At 37.9% G+C, this 26,745-nt stretch overlaps 1 protein-coding gene across 2 annotated transcripts; it reads left to right on the top strand.

The window, feature by feature from the left end:
• The first annotated feature begins 745 nt into the window (after positions 1-745).
• On the top strand, positions 746-26,745 carry ZNF143 (zinc finger protein 143). Of its 2 annotated transcripts, none has more exons than XM_014309277.2 (15): positions 746-876; positions 1,656-1,748; positions 2,187-2,270; positions 2,497-2,577; positions 3,506-3,702; positions 7,486-7,560; positions 11,617-11,736; positions 12,706-12,781; positions 14,620-14,745; positions 17,626-17,805; positions 18,916-19,143; positions 20,380-20,528; positions 21,839-22,000; positions 22,704-22,850; positions 24,782-26,745. In XM_014309277.2, exons 1-15 carry the CDS (start codon positions 753-755, stop codon positions 24,863-24,865), a joined length of 1,926 nt encoding a protein of 641 aa, XP_014164752.1. In that variant the 5' UTR covers positions 746-752; the 3' UTR covers positions 24,866-26,745. The 2 variants fall into 2 exon arrangements, with proteins under 2 accessions (XP_014164752.1, XP_005426520.1); XM_005426463.2 differs by having other exon boundaries at positions 746-864; positions 2,494-2,577.

Raw genomic sequence — 26,745 nt, forward strand, 5'->3', positions numbered from 1 at the left:
CACTAGGATTAAAAGCTGTGATGTGATCTCCCATACTAAAACATGGCTGGGTAAAAATGTGAATATGCAGGGGGATGGCTCTGTCTGGTTCTGTGAGGTACAGCAGTCACTCCCTGATCACTGGTCTTTTGTCTAATTAACAAATTTTATCATGGGATACGTCATTATTCTAAAGGACAGATTGTCTTGTTGTTTTGGGTTGGTTGGTTTTTTTGTTTAAACAGAAACCTTTCTGGAAAAATCTAGGGAAATAGTTGAATTGTTCAGTTAGACTTTTGCAGTGTGTTGGTGTTTTTAAACCTCTTACTGGCACTAGAGAGATCTTTGATTTATACAGATAAAGCCCTGCTGTTGTCATGGGTGGCTATGGGTGAGTTGTCAGCTTTATTTCAGTTCTGGGGACAAATAGGTATCATTACCTGTACTGTCATTGCCACCATTAGTCTTTGTACATTGGTTAAATCATTTATATTTAACTGACATTTAAATGTGGTTGGTGCATTTTATATAAATAAGTGCTATCTGAAGTCCTTACCATCTAAGTTAATTGTTAAATTAAGTAAAATACTTATCTATTTCAGATAACTCTTATTCCTTCAAAGTATTTTCCAGATAAATCAAGCATTTTTTGCAGCTATTTTATACAAAACATAACATAAAATATTTGTAACAGCTGTGTTAAAATCACATTAAACTGGGATTATGGCTCTGCATTTCAATGTTCTGTTTTTTTAATCCTTTCTAGGTAGACAATGTTATTAGCTCAGATCAATCGAGACTCTCAGGGAATGACGGAGTTTTCTGGAGGAGGAATGGAGGCCCAGCACGTGACTCTGTGTCTAACAGAAGCTGTAGCTGTGCAAGGTGACCCTTCAGGTTAAAATACCTCTACATTATTATGTCTTTTCTCTTTGAAACTCAGATAAAACACTAACATTCATGTCATATATTCTGAATTAAAAGTCCAACAGAAAACAGTTAACTGAGATTGATTAAATTTCCTGGATGGAAATTATTTTTTAATTAAGATCATAGAAGTGTAAATGTGCCCAAAATATATGAAATACAAAATCTGACTTTATTCTCTGTATAGTCTTACTGTTTTAGACTTTGTAAATTCAGTTGATATCTAAGTATGTATTAAGCAAGTTGAGTTTTAAAATAGATGAATGACTTGAAATTGGCTTAAACCTGATGTTTCCTGACAGCTTTGTTATGATTCTACATGATTACAAACTCTCTCCTAAATGTGCATTTTAATCTAAATAATTTTATGTGTATTAATGACAAGTAGTTTGTACAAAACAAAATTATTAATGCAAGTGTGTGTGTCATGATTTCACTGTTGGCTCTGATGATTTAATTCATAGTTCTCCTAAAACCTCAGCTTTGTAGTTATTTATTTAGTGACATTGAATTTTTTTTGTTAAGGAAAATAATATTTAGCTGTCGTGTTTACAGAGCAAAATCTAGAATATATGACTCTAGTACATGTCCCAGGCTTAGAAACCAGAAAGCAAGTAAGAACTACTTGCTCTTCTTATTTGTCAAACCAATGTGCTCTGAGGGGATGTCATAATTTATGGAGGTCTTGCAGCTGAGATTTCTAGGGTTCCATGATGATTGTAGTGAAGGTGAACTTTTTTCCCTGCTAGATGGTGACAACTTGGAAAACATGGAAGGTGTAAGTTTGCAAGCAGTTACCCTGGCAGATGGCTCCACTGCTTATATCCAGCACAATTCTAAAGGTAGGCAGAGCAGTGCCAACTGATGGCTACTGAAGTGGTATTCTCCTTTCTAACCGTCCCTTTGCATTGCAAAGTCAGGCAGAATCTGTACAATGTTTCTGAAGCTCCAATTCCCGTGGGGAATTATGATAATGCTATAAAATAAATGTTTTTGTTTTGCCACTAATAAGATGCAAAAATGAAATTCAGAACATGAGTCAAACAAAAGTGAAGAGATCTTTATTGTTCAAACCCAGATATCAACATTCTGCCTAACAGATAGGACAGCAGACCTTTTCTGTTTTTTTAATCCCAGAATTTTAAAAGCATTAAACATTTACCAAACATTATTTCTTGTTGATATTTTATTTATATTTTAATCTAGAAAGTATCAACTGTGTATTAAAACTGTGATGTGTTACACAATAAGAATTCTTAAAAATATTCTGTATCTTTCAGATGGTAAATTAATGGATGGCCAAGTGATTCAATTAGAAGATGGTTCTGCTGCTTATGTTCAACATGTACCTATGCCTAAAAGCAGTGAGTGCAATAATACAAGAAATATGTTCTAAAATAATGTATTCCTGCTAAAAATATTGCTCTTAAGTAATTAACAGTCATGATAACAGCTTGATTTCTTATTTTAATGGAAATAGTAATGAAGAGATCTTAGGTATTTTGTAATCCTGGGTATTTAGTGTTTAATCTTTCCATCTAAGGATTCTCTGAAGTCTTGCTGAAGTGCTGTAATTGTTCTCCTGAGCAGGGGAGAGTCTGCGCCTGGAAGATGGACAGGCGGGTCAGCTGGAAGATGGAACCACAGCATTTATTCATCACACCTCAAAAGGTAACTGCTCTGCCAAGTGGCATTTGTCACCTCAGTGTCCAACAGAACTTCAGCTGTATTTAACAGGATTCTCTCTAGAAACTATCCTCTTAATGGGATTCCCAGTGAATTACTTGTTGCTTTGACATCCGAAAATTGTTGAAATGACTGTTTCAGTTCTTGACTTGGGCGTCCTATAACAGTTATAAATGAAATCAAACCCAGTGTGTTTCGCTGTTTATTTAGCCAGGATCACATTAAAGTGAGTTTATACCTTTAGGTAGTAGGGCAGAAAATGTGATAGCTGACAGTCAAGAATGCAAATGTTGTTATTCCAGAAAACTTGTGTAATCATCTTCTGCAGAAACATTAGTCTTGGAAATAGTACCACTTCTCTAGAAAAAGTGGTCAAGTATATATTTTAAGTCTTTTTAAACCAGTGCGACAATTACATTTTACAACCAACAATAATAAGAGGAAAGAATGTAATGTAGAATTTTTTGGTTAAAAGTTGGTTTATGTTTTGTGGTTCTTTTGCATATTTGCATGATTCTCTTCTTAAAATGTGAGATCTATGAATTCTAAAATCTGAAGTAATGATATCAGTAGATCTCTTATATTATTTTCATTTTATTATAGGTAGATTTGAAATTGAACGCATATTTGTGTTCCTGATTTCCTTTATAAATAAAACTAGATCAATATAATTTTTTTTACTTTTTGAAGTGTAGAAATAAAACTATAGGAGGTGTTGTCTTGAAAACAAATTTCTGTGTTATTCATAGTATTATTTAAGTGTTTATGTGTCTCATATGCTAGTGGTTATATTTCCCATATATTTCATATGTGTCTGAGACTTCAGGAGACACCTCTTGGAGAGCAGTAGTTTCTCATGTAACACACTGCTGCTCCTTTCAGAATCCTAACACTGTGTAATATCATTCCTCAGACAGTTATGACCAGAGTGCCCTGCAGGCTGTGCAGCTGGAGGATGGAACCACTGCCTACATCCACCACACGGTGCAGATGCCACAGTCAGACACCATTCTGGCCATCCAGGCTGATGGCACAGTGGCAGGGCTGCACACAGGAGATGCTGCCATCGACCCTGACACCATCAGTGCTTTGGAGCAATATGCAGCCAAGGTAATCTGCAAGGCATTTTCTCTAGCCCTCATGTCTTAAAAAAATGTACAGCACAGCATATCTGGCAGCACAGGGCAATTGTTGTTTAAGAAATGAAATTGTAACTGGGAGAGTCTCAGACTCCTAGAAAACACCAAATTGTCATGGCAGTGCTTTACTGTCATGAGCAGCTCTGGTGCCTGGTGTTGCATAAAAAGGAGAAAAGATTGAACACTGAACTGGAGTAGGATTTAGAAAGCCCTTTAGACGGCCAAATTATAATCTTCTCTATCCTATAGCATTGCAAAGGAGTCCCTTGGAAGGACACTGTTTGCAAAGAAGGACAAAGTTGAATTATTCTTGTTCAGGCACTATTGCTGGATTAATTTTTTTTCCTGAATGGGAAGAGTACATGGCCTGGTGTACTGAGCAAGGGCAATACATGGTATGAAGTGTGAAAAGACAATCAGACAGTTCAGAAAAAAACTTCTCTGATCTATATTTTCAATAGTAAAAATGCAGTAGGATGCACAAAATTCATGGTGTTCACTTTCCTGGGCTCTATAAAGCATGATGTAAGTATGGTAATGGGTGATGCAACTTCCATGACTCTCTAATTAAGCTGTGTCCCACTTGCTGGATAATTGCCATCTGTGCTTGTATTGCTCTGCAAAAAGAGCAGAATATATTTTAAAATCTGTCCTCTTAATGTTACAGAGAGTTGTCAAAATCTGGGAGGCCAGTTAGGGTAATTAAATAGCTTATTCACTATTCTTTTAATTATGCTGGTGTCTGTTAGAATTGAGAGATCCTAAGGCAGGCAGTCAAATTGTGTTGTGATGCTGTGCTTTAACATTTCATTAAATAAAAGGTAACTCAGTGTTAGAGCTGTAATCACAAACTTTTATACATTCCACAGGTACTATTTCATTTAGATTAAATCAATCATAACTTTGCCCTTTTTAACCAGCAGCTATATTAATCATAATTTCTGACATGTTTCTGTAAATGCAAATAGATTTGCATTTTCATCCTATTTAATTCAATATAGGTTTTCTAATTCTGTCATGTGAATTTGTTTTTTTTAGTGCACTTGTGTGTTTGTTTAGGAAAAATTGTTTTCTTTAAGCTTTCATCTCAGAGCCTTATTCTGAATGGTACTGAATGGAACCTTTAGGGGACAGTCAGTAGAAGTGAGTTTCCAAGCACTACACCTGGTTTATGGGGTTTTTTTATGTTACAAAACCAAATATTAGCTCTATGGTCAGAACCCTGGATCTCTCTTAAAAGAGGAAATGTGGTTTTGTGATTCTTCTCCATGTCCATGCACTCTTCATAGGGAGGCAAGGTATACTTTTCATAGCTGGTGTTTCAGACACCTTGAGAAAGGTACAGGAAGAAATTAAATACACATGGTAAGTATATGATAGGACTTTATAAAATTTTAGGTAGCGCAAAGAAGAGTAATGCCTTGTCATTGGCTGCACCAGTTTCAGAACTGGGAACCATCAAGTGAAACTCTCATGTAATGGGTTCAAGAAGAATGAAGATGCTTTTTCAAACAGCTCAAAGTTAAGCACTGCTTGTAGGATATTGTGGACACTAATATGTCCTTGGATTCAAGGAGTAATTAGATAAATTCATGGAAGAAAAATGTGTCCATGGCTATTAGATAGAAACATGTTCAGGAAGTTCATAAACCACAAATTGCTTGGAGGTTGGCAGAATATTATGGGGAATGCATCACTACATGCTTGGCCTGTTTGTTTAGTGTTCTCCCGCATCTGCTGCTGGCTGCTGGTGGAACTGAAATGGTGCAGTGGTATGGCCTTTACTTTGACTCAATGTAGGTGCCCTTGTGTTTTTATTTGAAGGCAGACTAAATCTTTCTTTAGCATCAAGGAGATTATTTTAGGAGGAGCTCAAAGATCTGCCCTGGAATCCTTCCAGAATTCTTACAATACTGCAAAAGAGAAGTTTAAAGTTGGGTGTCTTTTTTGTTTGGTTCTGTTAAGGCTTTCTTTTTGAAATTTAAAGGGCAAAGAAAAAAAAAGTGAATTTGGAGAGTGGTGGTTCTTCTTTGTTTCCCTGTCCTATGCAACAGGCAGAAACAGAAAGATCAGTGTAGAATATAAGAGAGTTCGTACAAAGAGGTGCAAGCAGACTCCCCAGAAGCTCACTGGAAGTGGTGGAACATGTACATTTGTCATTGTCCCTCACTTCTCCTTGAGGCAGGAAAGTACCACGTTCCCCAACATGCAAAACACATGCAGACTTAACTTGAGCCCTCTAATTTTGGGCTGAGTCAATGCCACCATCCTCCCAGAGCAAGCAAGGAGAAAAGGTCATTGCTCTCAGTGAAGTGAGGATAGGTGATGGAATGGTGAAGAGGTTACAGCACATCCTTGCCTTCCATGAGCTGCTCTCCTGTGCCATCCCAGCTGCTGGCAGAGTGCAGGAACTGGGATTTGTGCCTGCCTCAACATGTGCACACACGTTCTCTTGGCATCATTTGTTTCCAATAGTTGATCAAGTTCTAATTTCATGTCAGCAGTTCTTCTCTCTACCAACAACAGGAAGTTCAGGATAAAGTAATACAAGTCTCCTTTCTGTGCAGGTTCTCCCCTCTTCCTTTAAAAATTCTGAGGGAGAAGGTCCCAAAATAGCTATTGTTTCCCTCTGAAAAAAACACCCCAAAATTACCTGCTTTCTGACACTCTTTTCAATCTTTTTGTAATGTAAATTTGCCTCTGCTTGGGCACTTTCCTTATTACTGTTGTAGCTCAAAGTTCCCAAAAGTAAATTGTTTAATTTAGAGAGTGTGTGAAAACCTCTTGTGGGATGAGTTCCTGCCAGTCTCCAGGCAAACTGCTGGGGGCTGGTGCTGTGGGCAAGGTGCTTCACACAACCCCAGTGATCTCAGGGGCCTCTTGGGAGGTAGGATTCCTGCCAAACTGCTCTAGAGAAGAATAAAATCACTTAGACTAGGCTTAGGTGCATCAGTCTCAGCCTTGAATATAATGGAGGCAGAAAGTATTGTGAATGCCTGTGGTTAGTACAGAGACAATTTAGGGATGGGAAACTATGCAAAGTATACTTTAATTTTTTATATAGTGACCAGTAACATGCTGTTCTTTGAGCTGCTGCTTGTGAGAGAGTTTGGGGTGCTTTTTTTAAACTGGGTAATTACATTTTTATTTAAATAAAAATTTCACATTAACATCCAACAGTCTTTCAAATATTTTTATGAGCTCCTTGGAAACAGCAATACCTTTCTCCTCCTGGAGACTGTCTTTAAAAACAAACCTATGTAGTAATACCTAAGTCTTTGCTTAGTTGTAATTTGACTAGTTCAAATTGAGATGTAACACATTGTCTTAGGTATTTTGATTCAAAAAGCAGTTGTGCTGTTTGAAACAAGTACATTCTGCTTAACAAGGAGTTAGAGATCTTCATTATAAAAGAAGTAAATGTTTGGGTTTTTTGGTTTTTGTCAGAATTCAGTATAGTTAAATTTATTGATATATTGTAATACTTTTGTCTATTAATTTAACATCCTTAGTTCTTGCAGTCTTTCCTAGCTTGTTACAAAACAACTTTGCTGTGCTCACTTGGTCTGTTGTGTAATGCAGGTGCTGCTGGCGACTTTTGTGTAAGTTCATGTACTATGGGATATCCATGTTCCAAGAGGGAGCTAGAGAGCTATGAAATAATAAACCCAGGAACTGTCTGTAACCCTTTGTTTCTCAGATGAATAAAGGTAACTGATGTAAATGTTTTTCCTATTTCAACTTTGTTTTTCAGGTGTCTATTGATGGAAATGACAGTGTTAGTAGCACAGGAATTATAGGTGAAAATGAACAAGATAAAAAAATGCAGGTATGTGCTTAATACAAAATTATTAAATACGTTTATATATTTGTCTTTTCTGCTCAGCAAGGTTCATGATAGGGAGCCCTGTAGCCATGAACTATGGTTTGCTTCTACCCTTCAGAAGTTGTGGATTTCAAACTATACAGATAGATTATATTAGCTCACTCTGTACAAGATCCTGTCACAAGAGTTGTAAAAGATCTTCTAATACATACTACTGTCTAGGGGGTTTTCCTGTTAAAAGGTTATTTAAAATTATGTTGGCTTTCTAAGATTTTTCAAGCTGACCTGAGTATTTCTTCAATAGGAGTGTAAGTATTTCAGAAATTCTTTCCAGAGAAGGAGCTGACTTTTGATAGTATTTAAAGCAGAAAATGCTGTCTCAGTTATTAAATTGCATCTAGGAGAGACCATTCCAGGCATAGGTCTGGAACTGTTCTTTCTTTAATGACTTATTTTGATTCCACTTGCCCTGTTAGGGTCCCTGACCTTTACAGCAGGTTTTATAAGGAATCAGTAGTTAAGAGTGTTGCTCCTAGAGAGTGCTTAAAGAACAGAAAATGACTTCAACTTCTTCTGGATCCATATTATTTGTGCACAGCAGTGTAAAAACCTTTAAATGTTAAAAGATTAATGTAAAAGTTCAAAGGGTAATGGAAAATACAGGTGCAACTTACTAAGTCTCAAGCTTTTTTCCCTAGGATCCATAAAATTATGTAAGGAGAATGGTATTTGGCATTATAATGTATTTCATTAAAGGAAAAGACAAAAATGTATCCTGGGCTTCAAATATACAACTAAACTAATACTAAAACCTCTATATCCTCACATGTTCAGATGACAAAATAAAAAATGGAAAAGTCATTGCATTGAGAATGGGGCTTCTCTGGGCAAACCTTTTCTTTTTACTTAATTTAAGAAGTAATGAAGTAGACAAGGAGGAAAAATGTCCTCTTCCAAGTTCAAAATACATCATCTGTGAAAAGAATAATTATAGGTTCACCTCTCTCAGCTCAAATTTTCTATTTTTAGTCTTTTCCAAGTTAGATCCCACAATATTTAAAGCTGCAGACACTTCACTTTTGCCTTTGTGGCATGACTGTGGAAGGAGAGAATAACTAATACTTGCATTATTTCCTGTATTGGACCACGTTCCAGAAGATGAAATTAAGAAATTTAGAGGGTCTGCACTTCTAGGCTGGAATAGAGGTACAACTCCAATGAAAGGGAAAATTCAGAGAAGAGTAAGATAAAAGCTTTGTTGGTTTTACCTGAAGTAAGAGCCTATTAAGCAAAATTACTTGTAATCAGTATCCACCTAAATATTGATTTTGGCCTCAGCCCCAAAGCAAACTGAATGTGGTTTTATCTTATACATATATGGCAACATATGTGCAATATGGAAATGTGCCAATCTATGGAGCACTGCATGTTCCAAACAAAACAAGATCTGATATTTCAAAAAGGTAATGAGGCTTAGTCTCAAATTCTGACCCTTATAAGGTGACTACAGTTGGCCTTCAGTTGAAGGGGCCCACAGCTATCTGTTCTGTATAAAAACAGAAGTCATTCTTATATCTTGATTTAAGTAGATATCTACTTGGAACTCATACTGTATTTATATGTATTAATATATAATTTATAAAATTGTCTTATATTTAGCTGTAGAATTAAATAGGTGTATGTTTATAAACTTTGTAAGTCCACAGGGAACAGCACAGGACAGATGTCAGACTGCTAAGCAGTCACTCAGTCTTGCTTGTGGTTAGTTAGGTGTTTCAGCAAAGAAAAAAAAGCATAAAACCTCTTTGTGATTTCTACATGGGAAAACAAAAGACTCTGTGTGCCCGAATGGATATCTCACTATTTCCTTTCAAACCTGTCATACCCATCTGCTCATAATACATACTTTGGTTATATGATTCTGCTTTTATGTGTGCAGTAGAAAAATCTGATCCAAGATCTTTGTTTTTCTCTTGTGTTACCTCTCTGAGATCAGGATACATTTGTGATCTCTTAAAAATAGGGGGTTTAAAATTCTATTTATTTATTCATTCTGTTTAAAAATGTTTGAAGTACACAGTTCCTCTCAGTAAGTTCCACATTATTAGAAAGGTGCTTCCTCCCCAGTTTTTGTATCCATCTTAATATTGGTAGGATTATGGCTGGTTGTTTCCTTGCAGATATCAGCACATTACAAAATTGTTCTTATTTTCTTTTCAACTTTGGCATACTTGAACTTTATGGCAGAACTTAGCAAGTATACACATATTTTATATGAATATTTTTATATGCTGGAACAACAAAGAAATAGTAGTAGAGATATAGATAGGAAAAAAATAATTAGTGCTTCAGTGCAGGTGCATATTCTTCATGATTCTTAATGTATTGAAGTAATTTCTGTGATTCATGCTGACATAGGTTAAACAATAGTATCAGTAATGCTTTCTTGATCCAGATTATTTTTCTCTGTGGTTCCAGAGGAGACTTTCTGAAGTGATGGAGTTGAACATTTCAGCTGATTAAAAGTTTTGTATTAAACTTTGCTCATTTAGTCTCAGAAATATTCTGCAGGTAACAGGTTATTCCGTCCTCTCTGAAGGATCTGTAAGAAAGGTGTTAGCAATGAAATTTGTGATATCTCTGGAAGAGGAAATAAAGGTGTGTGCTCTTGCAGGGCTGCAGTCTCCCTGGTGCAGGGAGCTGTGCTGGGAGGGCTCAGGTGGCTGAAGTGCTGTGGTGATGGATCCAGGCTCTTTAAAAGGGCCAGCTGGGGAAAGAGAGCAGCAGGAGCTGCCCTTCCAGTGGGAACAGCAGGACTGCCCAGGGATGGGAGGTGGCTCAGCCCAGTGAGGGTGCTGAGGTGGTGACTGTGCACAAGGCCATGATCGGGAGGAAGATGAAGCCTTCTCCAGACAAGTGGAGCAAGCGTGGTGTGCACAGGCCCACGGCCTCATGGGGAATTTTAACCTCCTCGGTATCTGCAGAAGGGCAGCACAGCAGAGCACAGGAGGAGCAGTCTGGAGCTCAGGGATGGCAAGGGGCAATCTGAGCAGGCTACTGAGCAAAGGGAGCCACTTTGCAGAGCCTCAGTTGCCGAAAGAATTAGTTGGGAATGTGAACACTGGGAGCAGACTTCAGGAGTGTCCATCCTTAGAGATACTGAGAACCCATTTGGATATGGCTCAGAGCAACCTGCTGCAGCTGACTCTGTTTTCTGCTGAGAGTACTGTCTCCTCATCCACCCTGTGAAATGTTCTTTTAATAGTTTGGAATAGAACTGGATTTGTAACAAAAGGGAGGTGATTTGAAAGGACAGACTGTATGAAACAGTCTCGAGTGCTTTGCACAGAGTTGTGTGGAAGTGCTGATGTTTGGGCTGCTGCCTCTGTGTCTGTCTGCATGAATGTCAGGTTTTTTCATGTTTCTTGCATGTCAGTGTAGAAAGGAGCCTGTGCAAGGGGTTTCAGGTGCCCCCTGAAGCTGTGCTGTTTATTTCCCTCTTGTCATGCCACAAGGGAGAGTAGAACCTAGCTCACAATGCTCCAATTAGCTTGATCAAAGTACATGCATGGCAGACCAAGTACAAAATGCTTTCCTTCATTTTCAAAAAATGCTCATTCTAAGGATATTTAATTATTGTTTGGCCTTTCCATGAACTTATATTTGAAGGTGGTCTGATTTATAACTAATTTCCCTTAGGAACAGATCTAGCACCTATGACTTGTCTGTCTACTAATTTGGTCATTTTACCATTGTGCTTATATTTTAAATAATTTGTCTTTGTTATTGGACTAATTAATGCAAGCTTTTAAATCTGCTAGGTACAAGTAAATATGTTTTACAGTTTCCATAATTATTTTTAGTTCATTTATTTTTAGCTTATTTATTGAGGGCTCAGAAATACATGGCATAGCAAAGCAAAGAGAAACAAAGAAACCTGTCAAAATCAGCTCTGGCTTGATAGCAAAATAAAGTGTGTAACTTCTCTGATCCCTTTTGGTTGTTCTTTTTTTAGTATGTGGTTGGGGTTTTTAAATTTTTTTTTCTCTTTCGCTTAAGATTGTCTTGCAAGGACACGGAACAAGAGTGACAGCAAAATCTCAGCAGACTGGAGAGAAAGCCTTTCGCTGTGATTATGATGGCTGTGGAAAACTGTACACAACAGCTCACCATCTTAAGGTGAGGAGATGGAAAATATGCATTGCTACTTTGTAGATACAATTTTTTTGGAAAGATTATGTGGTTAAAAGTGATAGAAATTGAGAGGGAGCCAGTTGCAATGGGGCTGTTTTGTCAGATGTTTATTGGATTGATTTTACAGTAATTGGTGGTGCTCAGCTGGGTTTATTTAGTGTTCTGGGATGATGATCAGCTGCTCATAGCGAGCAAGATGAGATTGTTCCTACCAGCAGTGTCACAGAAATTCTGGAATCCAGCATTTGCTTTATCAACTTTACATGTATGCATGATCATGCAAAAATTCCAGGTTTTGAAATATTTCACCATCATAGTACAAAGTGAGACTCTTCAAAACCAATACAAAGTGAAAAATAGGAACATCTTTTCTTCACAGATGGCAACTTCTTAATTCTCTTCCTTATTTTAAATTAAGTAAAGGAATTACTGAAATGGTGAAGGATATAGGGCTGCTGACATTCTAGCTGAGGCTGGCACAATGCCTTGCTGGTGAGGTAACCTGCTCACAGTGCTGCTTTGTGTCTGACCACAGGAGCCAGTGAGTGGCTGGCTGTAGGAGTCATTGCTAAAATGATGTCCTTGCTGTAGAGGTTTCATGCAATGTAAGAGCATCATTGGAAGCATTCAGTCAAAAATCAGATAGAGAGTGGGCTCTGAGGCATATTTACCTCCTGTCTTTAGTGTAGTGCATGATGGTAACTGTTCATGTATTTACAGAAGTGTTTTGTGCCAAACGGACTGGCAGGATCAGGTTAGACCTTGCAAAGAGACATCTTTAGTTTTAGGGAAAATGTTGTTACCATATTTCATTATTTTTTCATCACTGATATAAAGAGACACTTCAATGTGAATCTTAGTAAATAAAATATGTTGGCTTTGAGAATGAACTGTTTCTGTGCTGAAGTAACCAGATAGAGCATTTCATTATGTCACTGTATTGGATGTCAACAGGTGCATGAAAGGTCTCACACTGGAGACAGACCATACCAGTGTGAACATCCTGGATGTGGCAAAGCCTTTGCAACAGGTAATCTTGTGCAGACTAGCTCCTCCTGCTTGTTAGTGTTTGTGAATAAAGTACATTTTTAATATTGCCTTTTTTAACTGCTGAGTTGGTTGGGACAACTGGAAAAAAACCTTACATTTTCATCTAAAGTACCAATAGAAGGACAGAGGATTTAACTCTTAATGAAGGGGGAAGGAGGTGAAGCACTCAACACTTCCCTCACTCCTCATGTGTCAAGTCAAACTAAATGTTAAAAATAGGCCTTTCTTACCATTAAACTAATAGCAAAAGTTAAATGAGGTGATAATAGAAAGCTGAACCTGTAGGCTACAGGCAGATTCCTGATCTGGTCTAAATTTGAAAGGAACTTTGAGAGAAGATACTGTTTAAGTGTTCTTTATTGAATTTATATCAGAGTGACATCTGTCATGAAGGGAACTCTCCTTTTGTACAGATTACTCTGCTCATAAGTGATGCTCTCCCTGAGACTAAATTTGATTGTGCAAAATGCAATTATGAGGAATGAAACAGGGAAGAAAGTGGAAGAGCAAAACTTGTTTCAAGTTTTATTCTTTTACTTGGAATGTAAATTAGTATAATGCTCAGAAAAGTTAGGCTCTGTTTTTTTAATAAGGTTATTTTGAAATAACTTAATCTGATCCAATACATTTGCTACAATTGCTTTGAATAAAAACAAGCAAAATAAATACTGATGCAAAGAGTCAAAAGGGAAACAAGCACACTTTTAAAGGGCTGCACCTAAGTTTAATTGCATAGTGTTTGTAAAGGGATTTCAGAACTATGTAATTAAGTACACTCTTCCTTTGCAACACACTGATGAATGGCTATAAACAGCTGGTTGTTTATAAACACTGTCTTTTTGATCAGAGCCATTGTACTATTGTAGTTCAACAATCCTTGCCTTGGACAAAGTTCACTTTAAGTACTGAGTAGTCTTTGGTTTAAATGTTAAGAACTCTCCTGGGTTGAGTCATGAAATTGAGTTTATTTTAGATATACATGTGAATTTAATGCTCAGCTTGGTTAACATGCTTCATGCTTTAAAAACATCAAGAACAGGAATTTCAGCTGTTTTGGGGAGAACTCACTGAAATTAAAGCAGATGTCATTTTCTTACAGACTTTATTTTGTACAAATTTATATATCACTTGTGGGTACAAGTGACATTCAGGTTCATTTTCTAAAATGGCTGTTTCAGGCTTCTTTAGTCATTATCTTTTCAGGGAAGTGCTGAAAGGAAAATCTTGGATAAATGCTCATTGCAAAATAATTTGTAGAGGGCCTGATTCAAAGTTCACTTCAGATTGGTAGAGTTTTTGATGATGATGACTTCCTAAAAGTAATCTTAAAAAGAATGAGTGTCTATGAGTGCTCTTGGTTAGCACCTGTATATGTGATTTTACTGCTGACTTTGTTTGTGGTTATTGCTTTTCCTGTGAGCAAATAATTAAATGTCCTTTTGATGACAGTAGTAGGAAGAGGTAAAAACTAGAGGGAATGCACAGCACATGGCTTCTTCAGAAGGCAGAATAAATATTTGCCCACATAATTGCAGTTTATCCTTCTGAAGGGAAGGGGAAGAATTGTGGAAATAAATAATTTTAAAAAAACCAAGAATCAAAGAATTTCTAACTGTTACCTAGAGTTCTGCTGCTCTGTAGGGTAGAATGAAGGGCTCGCAAAGAATGAGAGAGTAAATTTTACTCATTAACATTGCTGAGTGGAATAACAAGCCCAGCTTTTGCTGGTGCTGGTTGCTGAGTGCTGTGATTGTGTGTTGGTTGCTGAGTGTCCTGGCTGTGTGCTGGTGCCCTGCTGACAGCCTTTGTGTCCCCCAGGGTACGGGCTGAAGAGCCACGTGCGCACGCACACCGGGGAGAAGCCCTATCGCTGCACCGAGGAGAACTGCACCAAGTCCTTCAAGACTTCTGGAGACCTGCAGAAGCACATTCGGACACACACAGGTACTGTCAGCACACATCTTTGTTCGTTCACCTCGGTGGATTTTTAGTTCTTTCTCTTTGCTCATTCTGTGACTTTATACAGACAAAATCAGCCTGTGTATATTTTCTTTCTGAAGCCCAGTGAGCTCAGCAGCATTTCAGCATGGTAAGCATTAAATCCAACATGCTTTTCTTGGAAAAAGTGCTAAAGCATTCACACTGCTATGGCAAATGCACTAACTTTTAGCAGTGCCTCACTTATATTGTTACTGAGTCACTCATTGCCTTTACAGTTTCATCTGCAGCTGTAACAGAACAAGGAACTTTTCCTCAATAATCTGTCTTGCCTTTTAGAAATGGCTTCACTGTTCCTCAGTTCTGGTGCTTTAATATAACTCGCATGCCAGCTCCATGAAAGCTGATATTCTGAGCTTGTTATCCTCATTTCCCCATCTCTTCTTCCAGCAGAAAAACCAAAATGTCATAGAAAACCAACAGCTACTAAAACTTGCAAAGGCACAAAAAATAAAATCTTACATTTTGTCTAAAAACATTAAATTGAAAGCCAAACCACACATTCTAGACAGTACACTACATTCTGCAAAATTCTGTGGCTGCACACACGTGTAAACAAGATTACACAATGTCTCCTTTGTGCCTGTGATCTTCAAGAAAAACAACTCCTAAATGTAGGAAGGACAATCTATCACTTGCTAACCTATTTCATTAAATATATTTATGTCTCTGCTAGAACACTGACAAGCTTTTCCACTGTCTGAACTGTCTGAGTCTTTGTGAGTCAAGAAGAAACAATAAAAGTAGGGGTTTAGTTTTTTTCAAATTAAAAATACTTATAATATGGGGGGTGGGATGTAAATATAGGCAATAAAAATTGTAAAAACTCGGGATTACATTAAGATATTTCTGCTTTTTTGGGCTTCCATACACAAAAAGATTCTGTTGGGATTAGTGCTATCTTCATTTTTAAACACCAGTGTGAACACATCTCAGCTCTAGAAGACTGTTGATATGCACTGCATCAAGTGCAGACTATGAACTGAAAGGTTTCTTGTCTGTGGACTGTTTTCTTTCCTTTTTATGGCCATAGAAGGTGTGTGGTAATTTAATCTCTGTTCAGCAGTTGAGACAAAAGATTTGAGCCAGCCCTATGTAACCTACCCACCTGAACAGTATGAGTAATAGAATCATGATCTCCCAGCAGACCAGGGGCCAGAGGTGTCTCATTTTAGATTTATGAGTTTCCAGGAAGCTAAAGAATGAGAAGAAAAGTGCAGCACCAGCTTTGTGCAGGTGGATGGAGCAGCGTGTCCTCATGCCTTGTGCTTGTCCCTGCAGCAGGGCAGGAGGCAGCTCTGGGCTCTCCCACTCCCTCCCAAGGCTCAGAAACCTTTCCCTTCCTTTAGGAGGCGCATCAGGGTCAGCACTTCTTTCACTTTCTGCCTGTTTTAACCAGAAGTGACTTCTCCCCCTCTCTGAGAAGAGTCAAGTCCTGCTTTCAGTGCCATCAAATGCTTGCCTTGGCTTCCTCCATGACCTCCCCAGACACTCAGCTCTGGCATCAGGAGAGCTGCTGCGGATGGTGCCCTGTGCTGCCGAGGGGTAGAGCCTCAAGGCTTTGCATTTCTAGAGCTGGAATTCGCTGTCACCTGGAAACAGGTCGCTTAGCTAGGAAGTACATTAGAATTTGAAAAGGCCCCTCCAGGGACCGGTCTGGTGACATTCCTGCGGGCATTGTTTCCCAGCGGTCTGTCCTGGTTTCTAGTGCAGGGTCTGTTGCTGGGTGGGGCTGGCTCTGCAGCCTTGCTGCTTTGGGACTGTTTGGGGTCCTGGCTGCAGCGAGCATTAGGGGAGCCATGGTAACACAACACTGAGGTGTTCGGGGAATACACACTGCGTTGGCAGGAAGCTGGAAAACCTTCCCAAAACAGCTGCCCCAAGGAGTGAATAGTAGTTTCCTCTGCCAAGGAGCGATCTGCTTTGGAGTTTCGTGGTATTACTGTCTATCAGGACTTTTTCTTTTATTTTTAATTACCTACAGTTGTATCTGTAGTGGTGTTCTGCTCTTGCTCTCAGATTCTGCTCTTTGGTAAGCAGCTCAGTGTGTGGAATGTACTTGGCTCTAGAAGTGGGAAATTACCCCAGGACATCCTGTCAGTGGCTCCAACATCTCCAAATTTAACCCCCCTTGCTCTCCTTCTCTGTGTGCTTTGATAGATCTGAAAGGTCAGGGTTATTGCACTATTATTGGTTGGCCTTGTCTGCTATTCACAGTGAAATGCTGTGGTGCAGTGATGTAAGTTATTGTGCTTAAACTTATATTACACAAAAAGACTTTAAAAGAACCTGTATTTGTGATTTGCTTTGGTATTGGGGTTTGAAACTTGCTTCTCTTTAGAAAATTTGTTCTTTTTTAAGGTTAATGCTTTCTATAACAAGTTTTATTAATCCATTTTTATCTTGGTTATATGTTAAATCACGAAGGTATTTTTTTCATTTGAAGAATTAACAATTGTCAGATGTCAGTGGTATGATACACTTGGTTTGGATAATATATGTATGAATTGGGGAGGTTGTTAAACACGTGCTAGATTATGGGCAGTGTGCAAGCTGATCCAAGCAACTGAGTCTGTTCTATACATGTTAAAGTATTAATCTAAATGGTCCATAATTTAGCTTACAGACTGTATGATTTTCCTGAGTTTTGTTCATTTTGGCTAAACTAGAACACTCTACAGTGGCATGTTCATGGTATTTCTGACTGAGGATCTCACAGATAAAATTCGGTGGCTTTAGGTTCCTACATTCAAGTCTAAGTGTAACTTAGGATTTTCATTCTTTTGTAACCTTTGCTTCTGCACCTTTTCTTGTTTTCTTTTTCAGGTGAAAGGCCTTTTAAGTGTCCCTTTGAAGGATGTGGCAGGTCATTCACAACATCTAATATTAGAAAGGTTCACATCAGGACACACACGGGCGAAAGGCCTTATTACTGTACAGAGCCAGGATGTGGGAGAGCTTTTGCCAGTGCAACTAATTATAAGAATCATGTGAGAATACACACAGGTATATGAGTGATTTATTGTATTTTGAAGTGGAATCTGCTTGGGAGAGGCTGTGTCATTCTCCTTGTGAACAATGTTGTAATTGGGTATAGTCATGTTTCTGTGACTTGGCTTGGTAATTCTGTTTGGGTGTCCTCTGCCCTCAGCTGAGGATATTTAAGCAGTTAGATTTCCCACCTTGCTGTCAAGGCAGAAGCATTTTGGTTTGGATACAAAGTTTTTTAAACTGGGCATTGTGCTGGATCCTTAATACAATTCTGGGGCTTGCCTCCCTTGTGAGCTGTTTCTTAAATAAATACCAGTAAAGGACAAGTCTGAGCTTAACTTTGGCTCACTGTTATGAGTCACCCTTTCATCCCAGCTGTATTTTCCTTGCTGCTGGAACTGTGGTCAAAACTTCCTTTTTTATAGACTAGATGTGAAAATACTTATCTAGTGAGCAGAATACTTGTTTGGTGAGCAGAAATAATAAGCACAAATTTGAAGATTCTAAAATGTAAAAGCCAGTGATAGCCATATCAGCTTGGCAGCATTATGTATGTTAAAGAAACACAGACAAGCTTCATAGAGCAATGTTTTATAGCTTAGTTTATATTTTTAGTTTACAATGTAATTTGGACACTTGTTCCATTGATTTTTAAATGGAAGGTTTTTTAATATGAAACCATAATTGTTTATACACATGCTTCCTATGGATTTCCTCAGAGCTCTCAATACTCAAAAGTGATACTAGTCAATCTATATATAGAGAGATCATTGAGGAATATATCTGATCATTGAGGAAAACTATGGGCTTCCAGTAATAAAAGAACAAAACTCTCAGCACAATGACAAACAGTAATTGCAGCTTTCAACCTGTATCATTCTGCCTTCATCAGAAGGATGTTTTAGATGGAATGATAGGGAGAAAAATGGGCCAAATTTACTGGCAGTAATTCTTAAAGACAGTAAGATGTTGCATTGATAAACTTTGTGAGGTTGAACTTCTCTATTGCCTTTGAAATTAAAGTATGGTTGGCAATGAAGGTTTGTCCTCAAATATCATTTGCTGGCAATTTTTCCTGTGCATCCTTAATAAAGTTCTATTTATATCTTTTGTTTTCCTATGCAGGGGAGAAGCCCTATGTGTGTACAGTTCCTGGCTGTGACAAACGTTTCACAGAGTATTCCAGTTTATACAAACATCATGTTGTACATACTCATTCCAAACCCTACAACTGCAATCACTGTGGGAAGACCTACAAGCAGATCTCTACCCTTGCTATGCACAAACGGACGGCACACAACGACACAGAGCCCATTGAGGAAGAACAAGAGGCTTTCTTTGAGCCACCTCCAGGTTAGAATTGCAACCTTTGCATCTCTAGTTGGGAAAAAAAAAAGGCTAGATGGTATTTTGCTGGGGGACTTTGATAGCTAAGGAAATGAAAACATAGATAAAAAGTTAAAAGTACTTAATAAAGATATCTTAATTTCTCTGTAAGACTTTTTAGGGTGATAGGCAACTTGTAAACAGAAATTGCATAGTAATTGGCCAGATAATAAACTCATTTGTAGCCGTCATGGGGTTAAGAGAGAAATTTGAGTTGTAGTCTCAGCAAACCTGCTAAAAACATCAATGTGGGCAAGGAACCAGAGAGACTCTAAGCTAACTTACTGGACTTTTGTTAGGGATTTTTCAAAGAGTGTATATATATAACACCATGGCTGGTGACAATCTTTTGTGTGGGAGTAAAGGCTCTGCCTTGAGAAAAAAAAATCTGTTTTTGCAGTACAGTGATAGGGGCTGGCTTTGCTGTGCTTTAGAGCAGTTTCTGTAAGCTGTCCTAGAGGCAGAGATGAAAAGGAGCTGCTGTGCTGCAGTACTCCTCACAGTTTGCTGCTCATGGTATCACGAGTATTGAATCCTATGAGTGTAAAGGATCAGACTGAAGGAAATACTGTGAAAGGACAAACACCACTTGTCAAATCGTGATTTTTGGATGTGCCTGAAGATCAGAAATATCCTCACAAACTGTTTTGGTTAGCAGAGTTGTTTTGCTCCATGTTCATGGGAAACTGCACTGAATGCCTCAAGCAGACTTACTATATCTTAATTCCTTCCTTTAAAGGAATGATAACATTTATTTGCTGAGGTTAAACATTTATCAAGATAATGAATTTACTTAAATCTTCAAACAAAGGCATGTTGCTAGGTTCTTCTGCATGTTTGTTAATTAACAACTTTAGAAAAAAATCCAGTTGTGTTTGCATGGAGTCCCTTGCATGGAGAGATTAACATTCAATGAATAAATTAGAAATGTTTATCACATTTTAATATTTGCTTACAAACGAAATGTATATGTAGTATTTATGTGTCTTTAAACTGATTGCTAGAAGATTATACCTCATGTTCCCAAAATAAGACTTTCTGACTTGCTTCTGGTATCTTTCCTTCTTTTATTTTTCTCATCTTTCCACTAATTTTTTCTCTTGGAGTGTTTAAAACCTTCAGACAAGACTGGGACTTGTCATTTGCTCTCCTGGTAGCATTTAGAGTATGGAAAGTAACCTCTTGGCTTTTTGTATCCAATAGGTCAAGGTGAAGATGTGCTCAAAGGCTCCCAGATCACCTATGTGACAGGTGTAGAGGGAGAAGATGTCATTTCTGCACAGGTTGCTACAGTTACTCAGTCAGGATTAGGCCAACAAGTAGCACTAATATCCCAGGATGGAACCCAACATGTAAGTAACTCAGTGTCACCTGCTGACAAAAGCATGCTGAGAATTGAGGCACAGGTTGTAGCTTCTCCATGGGCTCTCTGAAATCACTCAGGATTCTGGATAAATGTTGGTGGAAAGAAGCTTCTTTGGAGCTGTGTTGAGATATCTTTAGGGTTGTGCTCCTGTGGAATACCTAAGTGAAACCACATATTCTGACACATGAAACTGTAAAGTTTTCCAAAGTTAGGGGATTGGTCTCTCCTTGTTATCATTCTCACTCTGAAAAGAACTGTTTTAACAACTGTTACATATACAGCCTGTTTCTGAGGTTTCTCACAATTCCCAGATTATGCTGTTAATATCTCATGGGCATCTTCATTGTCTTCTCTGCACACACTTTGGGGGGTTGAGGGGTGGGAAGTCTTTGCAGTCCAGGTGCTTCCTTCACAAGCAGTTTGGTTGGTAGTGTGCAGTTTCTAACATAAACTAAAGGATAAGGAAGCCTTTGATACTGTTTTCCACTTGAACCTTCCTATGGCTGTCTTTTTTTAAGGTTTTCCATGGACACACATTTTTAAGGATTTCATATGAAATTTCTTTTGAAGGGGATTTCAACACAACTCTCTTGATTCAATGTGGCAGTATATTGAAGGCTTTTGGGAAAAAAAATTCAATCAGCTAGCAGGGCAACTGAAATACCAGTAATATATGAAAGATATATTCTGAATTCAGACTGAAATAAAATATCCAAGGGGCCTGATACAGTGCCAGGACATTGGAAATTGCAGCAATACTAAGTAACTGGCATTTTTACCCTCTAAAATGAGGGTCTGCAGAAGCCTTGACGCAGATCTTACATTTAAATTATCTTTCAGCTTGATTTCAGTTCTGGGATTTATTAACTTGAAAATCAGACATCAAATTATGTATCTGATGCCTTAATGCATTTATACTGGAGACATCAGTAATTTATAACATTAATTTGTTATGGATTGTTTATTTGTGGCTTCAATTCTAAGCCCTCATAGGGCCTTTTAGTATTTACATCAAGATCAAAGCATGTCAGGTGGTACAACCTGAAATCCCATTGACCTCTGTGAAGACACATGCATAGATAATCTGTTATGCTGTTATTTGGGATAACATGGAGTTGTAGGCTCTGGGATTAGGCTTGCACCCCCTCCTACTACTGAGGGCCATATTGTTTTCTGTGAGCAGGTAAGTGTGTCTGAAAGGTCAGAGCTGTTGGATCCCAGCCAGTGGGGCAGAGGGAATGAGGCTTGAGCAGCTCTCAGCCTGTTCCCTGCCTCAGGAGCTGCTGTGTGTTGCAGGTGAACATTTCCCAGGCAGACATGCAGGCCATCGGCAACACCATCACCATGGTGACACAAGATGGCACCACCATCACCGTCCCTGCCCACGACGCCGTCATCTCCTCGGCCGGCACGCACTCGGTGGCCATGGTCACTGCAGAGGGCACCGAGGGACAGCAGGTGAGGGACACTGCCCTGCACACCTGCTCCTGTCCCCTCAGGAGCTGGTGGCAAAGGGGCCCCTGAGCCACCACACTGCAGGTTTTAGTGTTTTAAAATGTTTTAAAAACAAGGGGGCACCAAGAAAAAAAAATCTGAGGTACCGGTCCAATGATTCATTTAGGCGTCTGTAAAATAACACCTAGAAATGTCAAGCCTTTTCCCCAAAGTCACACAGTAAATGTGTGACAGAACTAAGTATAGAATCCAATATGAGCTATAATTTCATTGGTTAATATTATGGGACTGTAATTTATTTGGCAGATGGGAAACATTTTTGTAAGTCTATATCTGTGGGTTGGTTTTTAATGTACAGATAAAACAGCTAACTTTTTAATACAAATATGATGTTATCTTTAAGGTAAAATTCATTCTACTGTTCTAAAATTGCACCACATGAAAATGAAGATAGTAATTAATCTCTGTGTAGATAATCACAGATCTGTAGGTGCATTTATTGAATTGCTGCAGTCCTGAGGATATTTATACTTTAAGAACTGGTAATAATTTGGCGAACACAATTATGGCAACTTTTCTTTTGCACAATACAATTATGCTGATGAGTGATCCCAGCTTTGACTGTAACTGTGAAGGCAGTGGTGGTAGGAGGTGAGGGGCAGGAACAGATGTGCCAGGCAGGTGATTGTGTCCCTTTGTCCTGAAGGTTGCAATTGTGGCCCAAGACCTAGCAGCGTTTCATAGTGCCTCCTCAGAAATGGGACACCAGCAGCACGGACACCACCTAGTGACTACAGAAACCAGACCTGTCACATTGTTGGCTACATCCAATGGGACACAAATTGCAGTACAGGTAAGATGGGGAGAAATGGTTTTTTTGGAGTGTTTCTTACTTTTAGAGCTAGAAGCTACCTAGTCAGGTAACAAAATGATTTGAATAAGCTTGGTTTCCCTGGGAAAAAATACCCCACAACTAAATTATCTCATATTTAAAATAATATATAGGGTTAGGGAAAGGAATAAACAGTATCTGATTTTCCAAATCTTGTAGAACTCTGAAAAAAGGAGAAGGCTGGGGGAGGTCCAAACTTCAAGTCAACCAAGTAGTTCATGGACTCACAGGTTTTCAGTGAAAAAGTGCTTTTGTTCATCCTTCAGCTTTACATGTAGGATTGACACATATAAAGCCAAAGTCTCAAGGATAAATTGCTATGAACTTATAAAATTAGCAAATTTGTTATTTGAACCTTGAAATGCTGATAGCAAAATAATGCTAACAGTTATATAGAAAGATTAATAATCAGAAATCTCTGGAAATAGTGACCTTCTGTAATGTGCCAAACCAGCACAGTACAAACAGTCTCTGTAAATAGTTCCTCACATTGTTCAAACACTGTCAGGAAAAGGTAATTTCTAGGTATGAAAGAGCTCTTAAGAGCTCAGATTGAAAGGAATAGTATTAATATCCTCAAGCAGAAACAAGAGATTGTTATTTTACCCTTTGTTAAATGGAAAGTAGCAAGTCAGATGCTGTTGAAAGCTGAGAAGCTCTGAATTCTGAACTCCTCTCTTTTGAGCTAAGTTGGCACTAATCAAAACTGCCTGTAAGAGAAACCATGTCAGAAGGCAATTTTTGCATGAGAGCAAGAAAAAAGTAGCTAAAAGGGTCCTTTGAATGAAAGGAAAACAGGCACTCTGCACAAGCCTCTCTTTTGTTACCAGCAATGGGGCATTAACTTAAGTCACTTTACATTAATTAAACTTAAAATACACAAAGAGAAGGGAGAGATTTTAAAATTAAAATATTATTGATTATTCCTGAGAGTTTGATTGGCTTTTCTCTTGTACTTCAATACTAACAAATTAATCCATTTGGTTTCTAAGTCCTGGTAAAGCCAGTAGCCTGATAGTCCTATTGAAATCCTAACGAGGTGCAAACAGAGGTCTTGATTTGAGTGGATCCTGAATGTGATATGCAGTGACTGTAAAAATAACAAGTGATACTTAGGTAAAAGAAAATTGCTTGACCTAATGGGACAATTCTTTCACAGTCGCGTATATGCTTCTTCTGAGCCAATAGGTAATGCCCAACTTTACATTTTTTTGTGAGGTTAAGGTTGTCTTTAGTGTTCCCATGAAGATATTATCAAACTCCACGGATTCCTTCCCAAAATTGTGTCAAGTTGTATTTATTCAGGTTGCTTATCTTACTTCTGGTAGTACCAGATAGTTTAGAGAGGAAATTAACTGTAGAATCAAACAGTGTCATCATAACAGCTTTTTTATGCAGTTGGGATTCTGCAATAAATTAACACTTTTTCTATAAAGTAATGTCACGTGGTGTTCCAAAGAGCTGACTTTCTGTTAAGAGAGTTAAGCAAAATGAAGATGTTTGTTTGCATTACCAATGATAAAATGAAATGCAACACCCACTGTGACTTCTGTGCCGGGTCTGAACTTTGTAATATCTGCCAAGTAAAATATCACCTACTTTGTGGGTCATGAAGTGTGTTTATCATGCAGCAGTTCTTTGAAGCACATGTATTTGGTGGTTACATATAAACTCAGTGTGATCTCCTAGCAGCAGCTATCTTAATTGTCATGCTGATTAGATAGCTGCTGCTATATATTATCATCCAGGAGAGGTGTGACAATATTGATCACACTTATTTGGGCTGAAGTATTGTTTAGTATCTAGATCTTTGCTTTCAGATCTTTTTTGATGCATTTATTATCTAAGCGTAACATTTTGGATTTTTTTCTGTTTAAATGTGTTTGTTTCAGCTTGGAGAACAACAGTCTCTGGAAGAAGCCATTAGAATAGCCTCCAGAATACAACAGGGGGAAACACCAGGGATTGATGATTAACTTGTAAAACTGCTACCAGAACAATAGAGTGAAAGGTATTTTATTTTCAACCAACAAAGGTCCATGCCAGCAACAGCCCGTAAAAACTTTGAAGTCCCCCACTCACTGACACTGTGTACACATTATATGCAAGAGTGAAGAACATTTTCTAGGTTTTGTGTACATAACCCTTGGAATGGACTGACATCATCTACTTCCAACCGTTGCATTCAGGAATATGGAATTAGGATTATATAGTAAACTTCCTTGTTATCCTTTCATCAGATTTTCAGACTGGTCTACAAGCAAGTAAAAAACAGAAGTATTGGAATTAATTTTTAATGTCATGTACAAATAATGAAGGCATTACTGAAGATTTCAGCTGTTTAAATAACCATTTCAGGAACCCTTACAAGTAATAAAGGCAACAAAGCCTTTTTAAATTGCATTCCATTAATGGAAAAGTCTTGGATTTTGAGCCTACTACTGTAAATCTTCGTATTTTGATTTGTTTCATACAGATTTGAATACTCTTTAGATTATCTACCCCATCTCATTCATTGTAAATACAGACTGTTAATGCTGGAAGTGCTAATTATATTATCTTTAAATTTGATTATGTACAAAGAACTGGTTGTTGAATATTAAAGAAAGTAAATCTAATGATTTTGTTTCTTTACATATTTTACTTAAGATGTTACTCTTGAATTATTATGCAATAAAATATAGCAAGATTGTATTGTTTAGATAGGATGATATTGTCATGTGACATACTGTTTTACTTCTTACTGAGACTGAAGTTCAAATTATTTATTTACGGCCTTGTATAAATTTTTCCAAAGTTTATTTATCATAAACTTAATTTTTTGGCATTAATTTTGATCGTAATCCACTATAGTGTATTAAGCAAATACTGGTAATAGTTCTTTCAGACATTCTAAAACACTACAAGAGTGATTTTCACTAAAAGGTGAAGTTACCCATTTTCAAGTGAACTATTTTCAAATGGTGCATTTGCAGCAAAAGTACAAGTACTAATAGTTGTTTTCAACAGTTCTGAGTGCCTGCTGCTACTATTCAATACCTAGGATGTGCTTGATAATCAGTGCTTTTGAAAATCAGGACACAAGTTACTAGGAAAAAGGGATTAATGATGATGTAAGTACAATGCTCCTCTCCAACTATCATTCTGTAAAGGAAAAAATCCATTGTAGATATGTCTAAAATATACAGCAAAATGTAACTTTCAATTTTTTTTATATGAAGAAGTGTTTTTACTCTTGTCTTGTTTGCAAGCTGGTTAAGCAAGTTAAACATTTTTGGCTTCCTGTAAGATTCAGTGCTTATTTTAGATTAGTGTCAAGAGCACTGCTGAAACTGAAGCCTCACCTTTAGCTTTCTCAAGGGAAGGATTGAACACCCTCTGGACAAAGTCTTTATTAAGGAATCCCAAGTATTGTGAGGTGCACATCCTACATGAAAAAATAAAGTCCATAACTAAGTACCCTGAGGTATTTGACCTCAGAAAGGCCAAGTTTGAATAGAATGAGCCAATTTATTGTGAATTACTGTATCAGTGTGGGTTGCAGCCTTTTATGTTTTCTACACAGGAGCAGTGAGAGAATACAGTACTGTGGGATAGATGGGGACAAAGGAAAGGCCATTCTCTGCATAAATTACAAAGTAAAACTTGGAAACATATAGGTTGTCTGTAACTTTTGTATAGGATTGAGGTTGCTTGCTCACTTAGGTGCCAGTTTTCCTGAAATGTTGTAAATCTTGATATCCCATGGAGATAAATGTACTATGCAAGGAGGATTAATTGCCTGTCAAATAGATCAGTTTCTTAGTACTTATCACCTTTTAGAAATTAAAGTTGTATCATTTGACTGAATGTTCAA

This window comes from Geospiza fortis, unplaced genomic scaffold (genome assembly GCF_000277835.1).
Source record: "Geospiza fortis unplaced genomic scaffold, GeoFor_1.0 scaffold450, whole genome shotgun sequence".
NCBI lineage: Eukaryota > Metazoa > Chordata > Aves > Passeriformes > Thraupidae > Geospiza > Geospiza fortis.

What these genes read in the sequence shown, in the direction of transcription:
- ZNF143 (XM_014309277.2), top strand. Translation starts at nt 753, where the DNA reads ATGTTATTAGCTCAGATCAATCGAGACTCTCAGGGAATGACGGAGTTT. An exon ending in TCATGTGAGAATACACACAG is followed by an intron (nt 17,806 to 18,915) that starts GTATATGAGTGA and finishes TTTCCTATGCAG; the next exon opens with GGGAGAAGCCCTATGTGTGT. An exon ending in CCCAGGATGGAACCCAACAT is followed by an intron (nt 20,529 to 21,838) that starts GTAAGTAACTCA and finishes TGTGTGTTGCAG; the next exon opens with GTGAACATTTCCCAGGCAGA.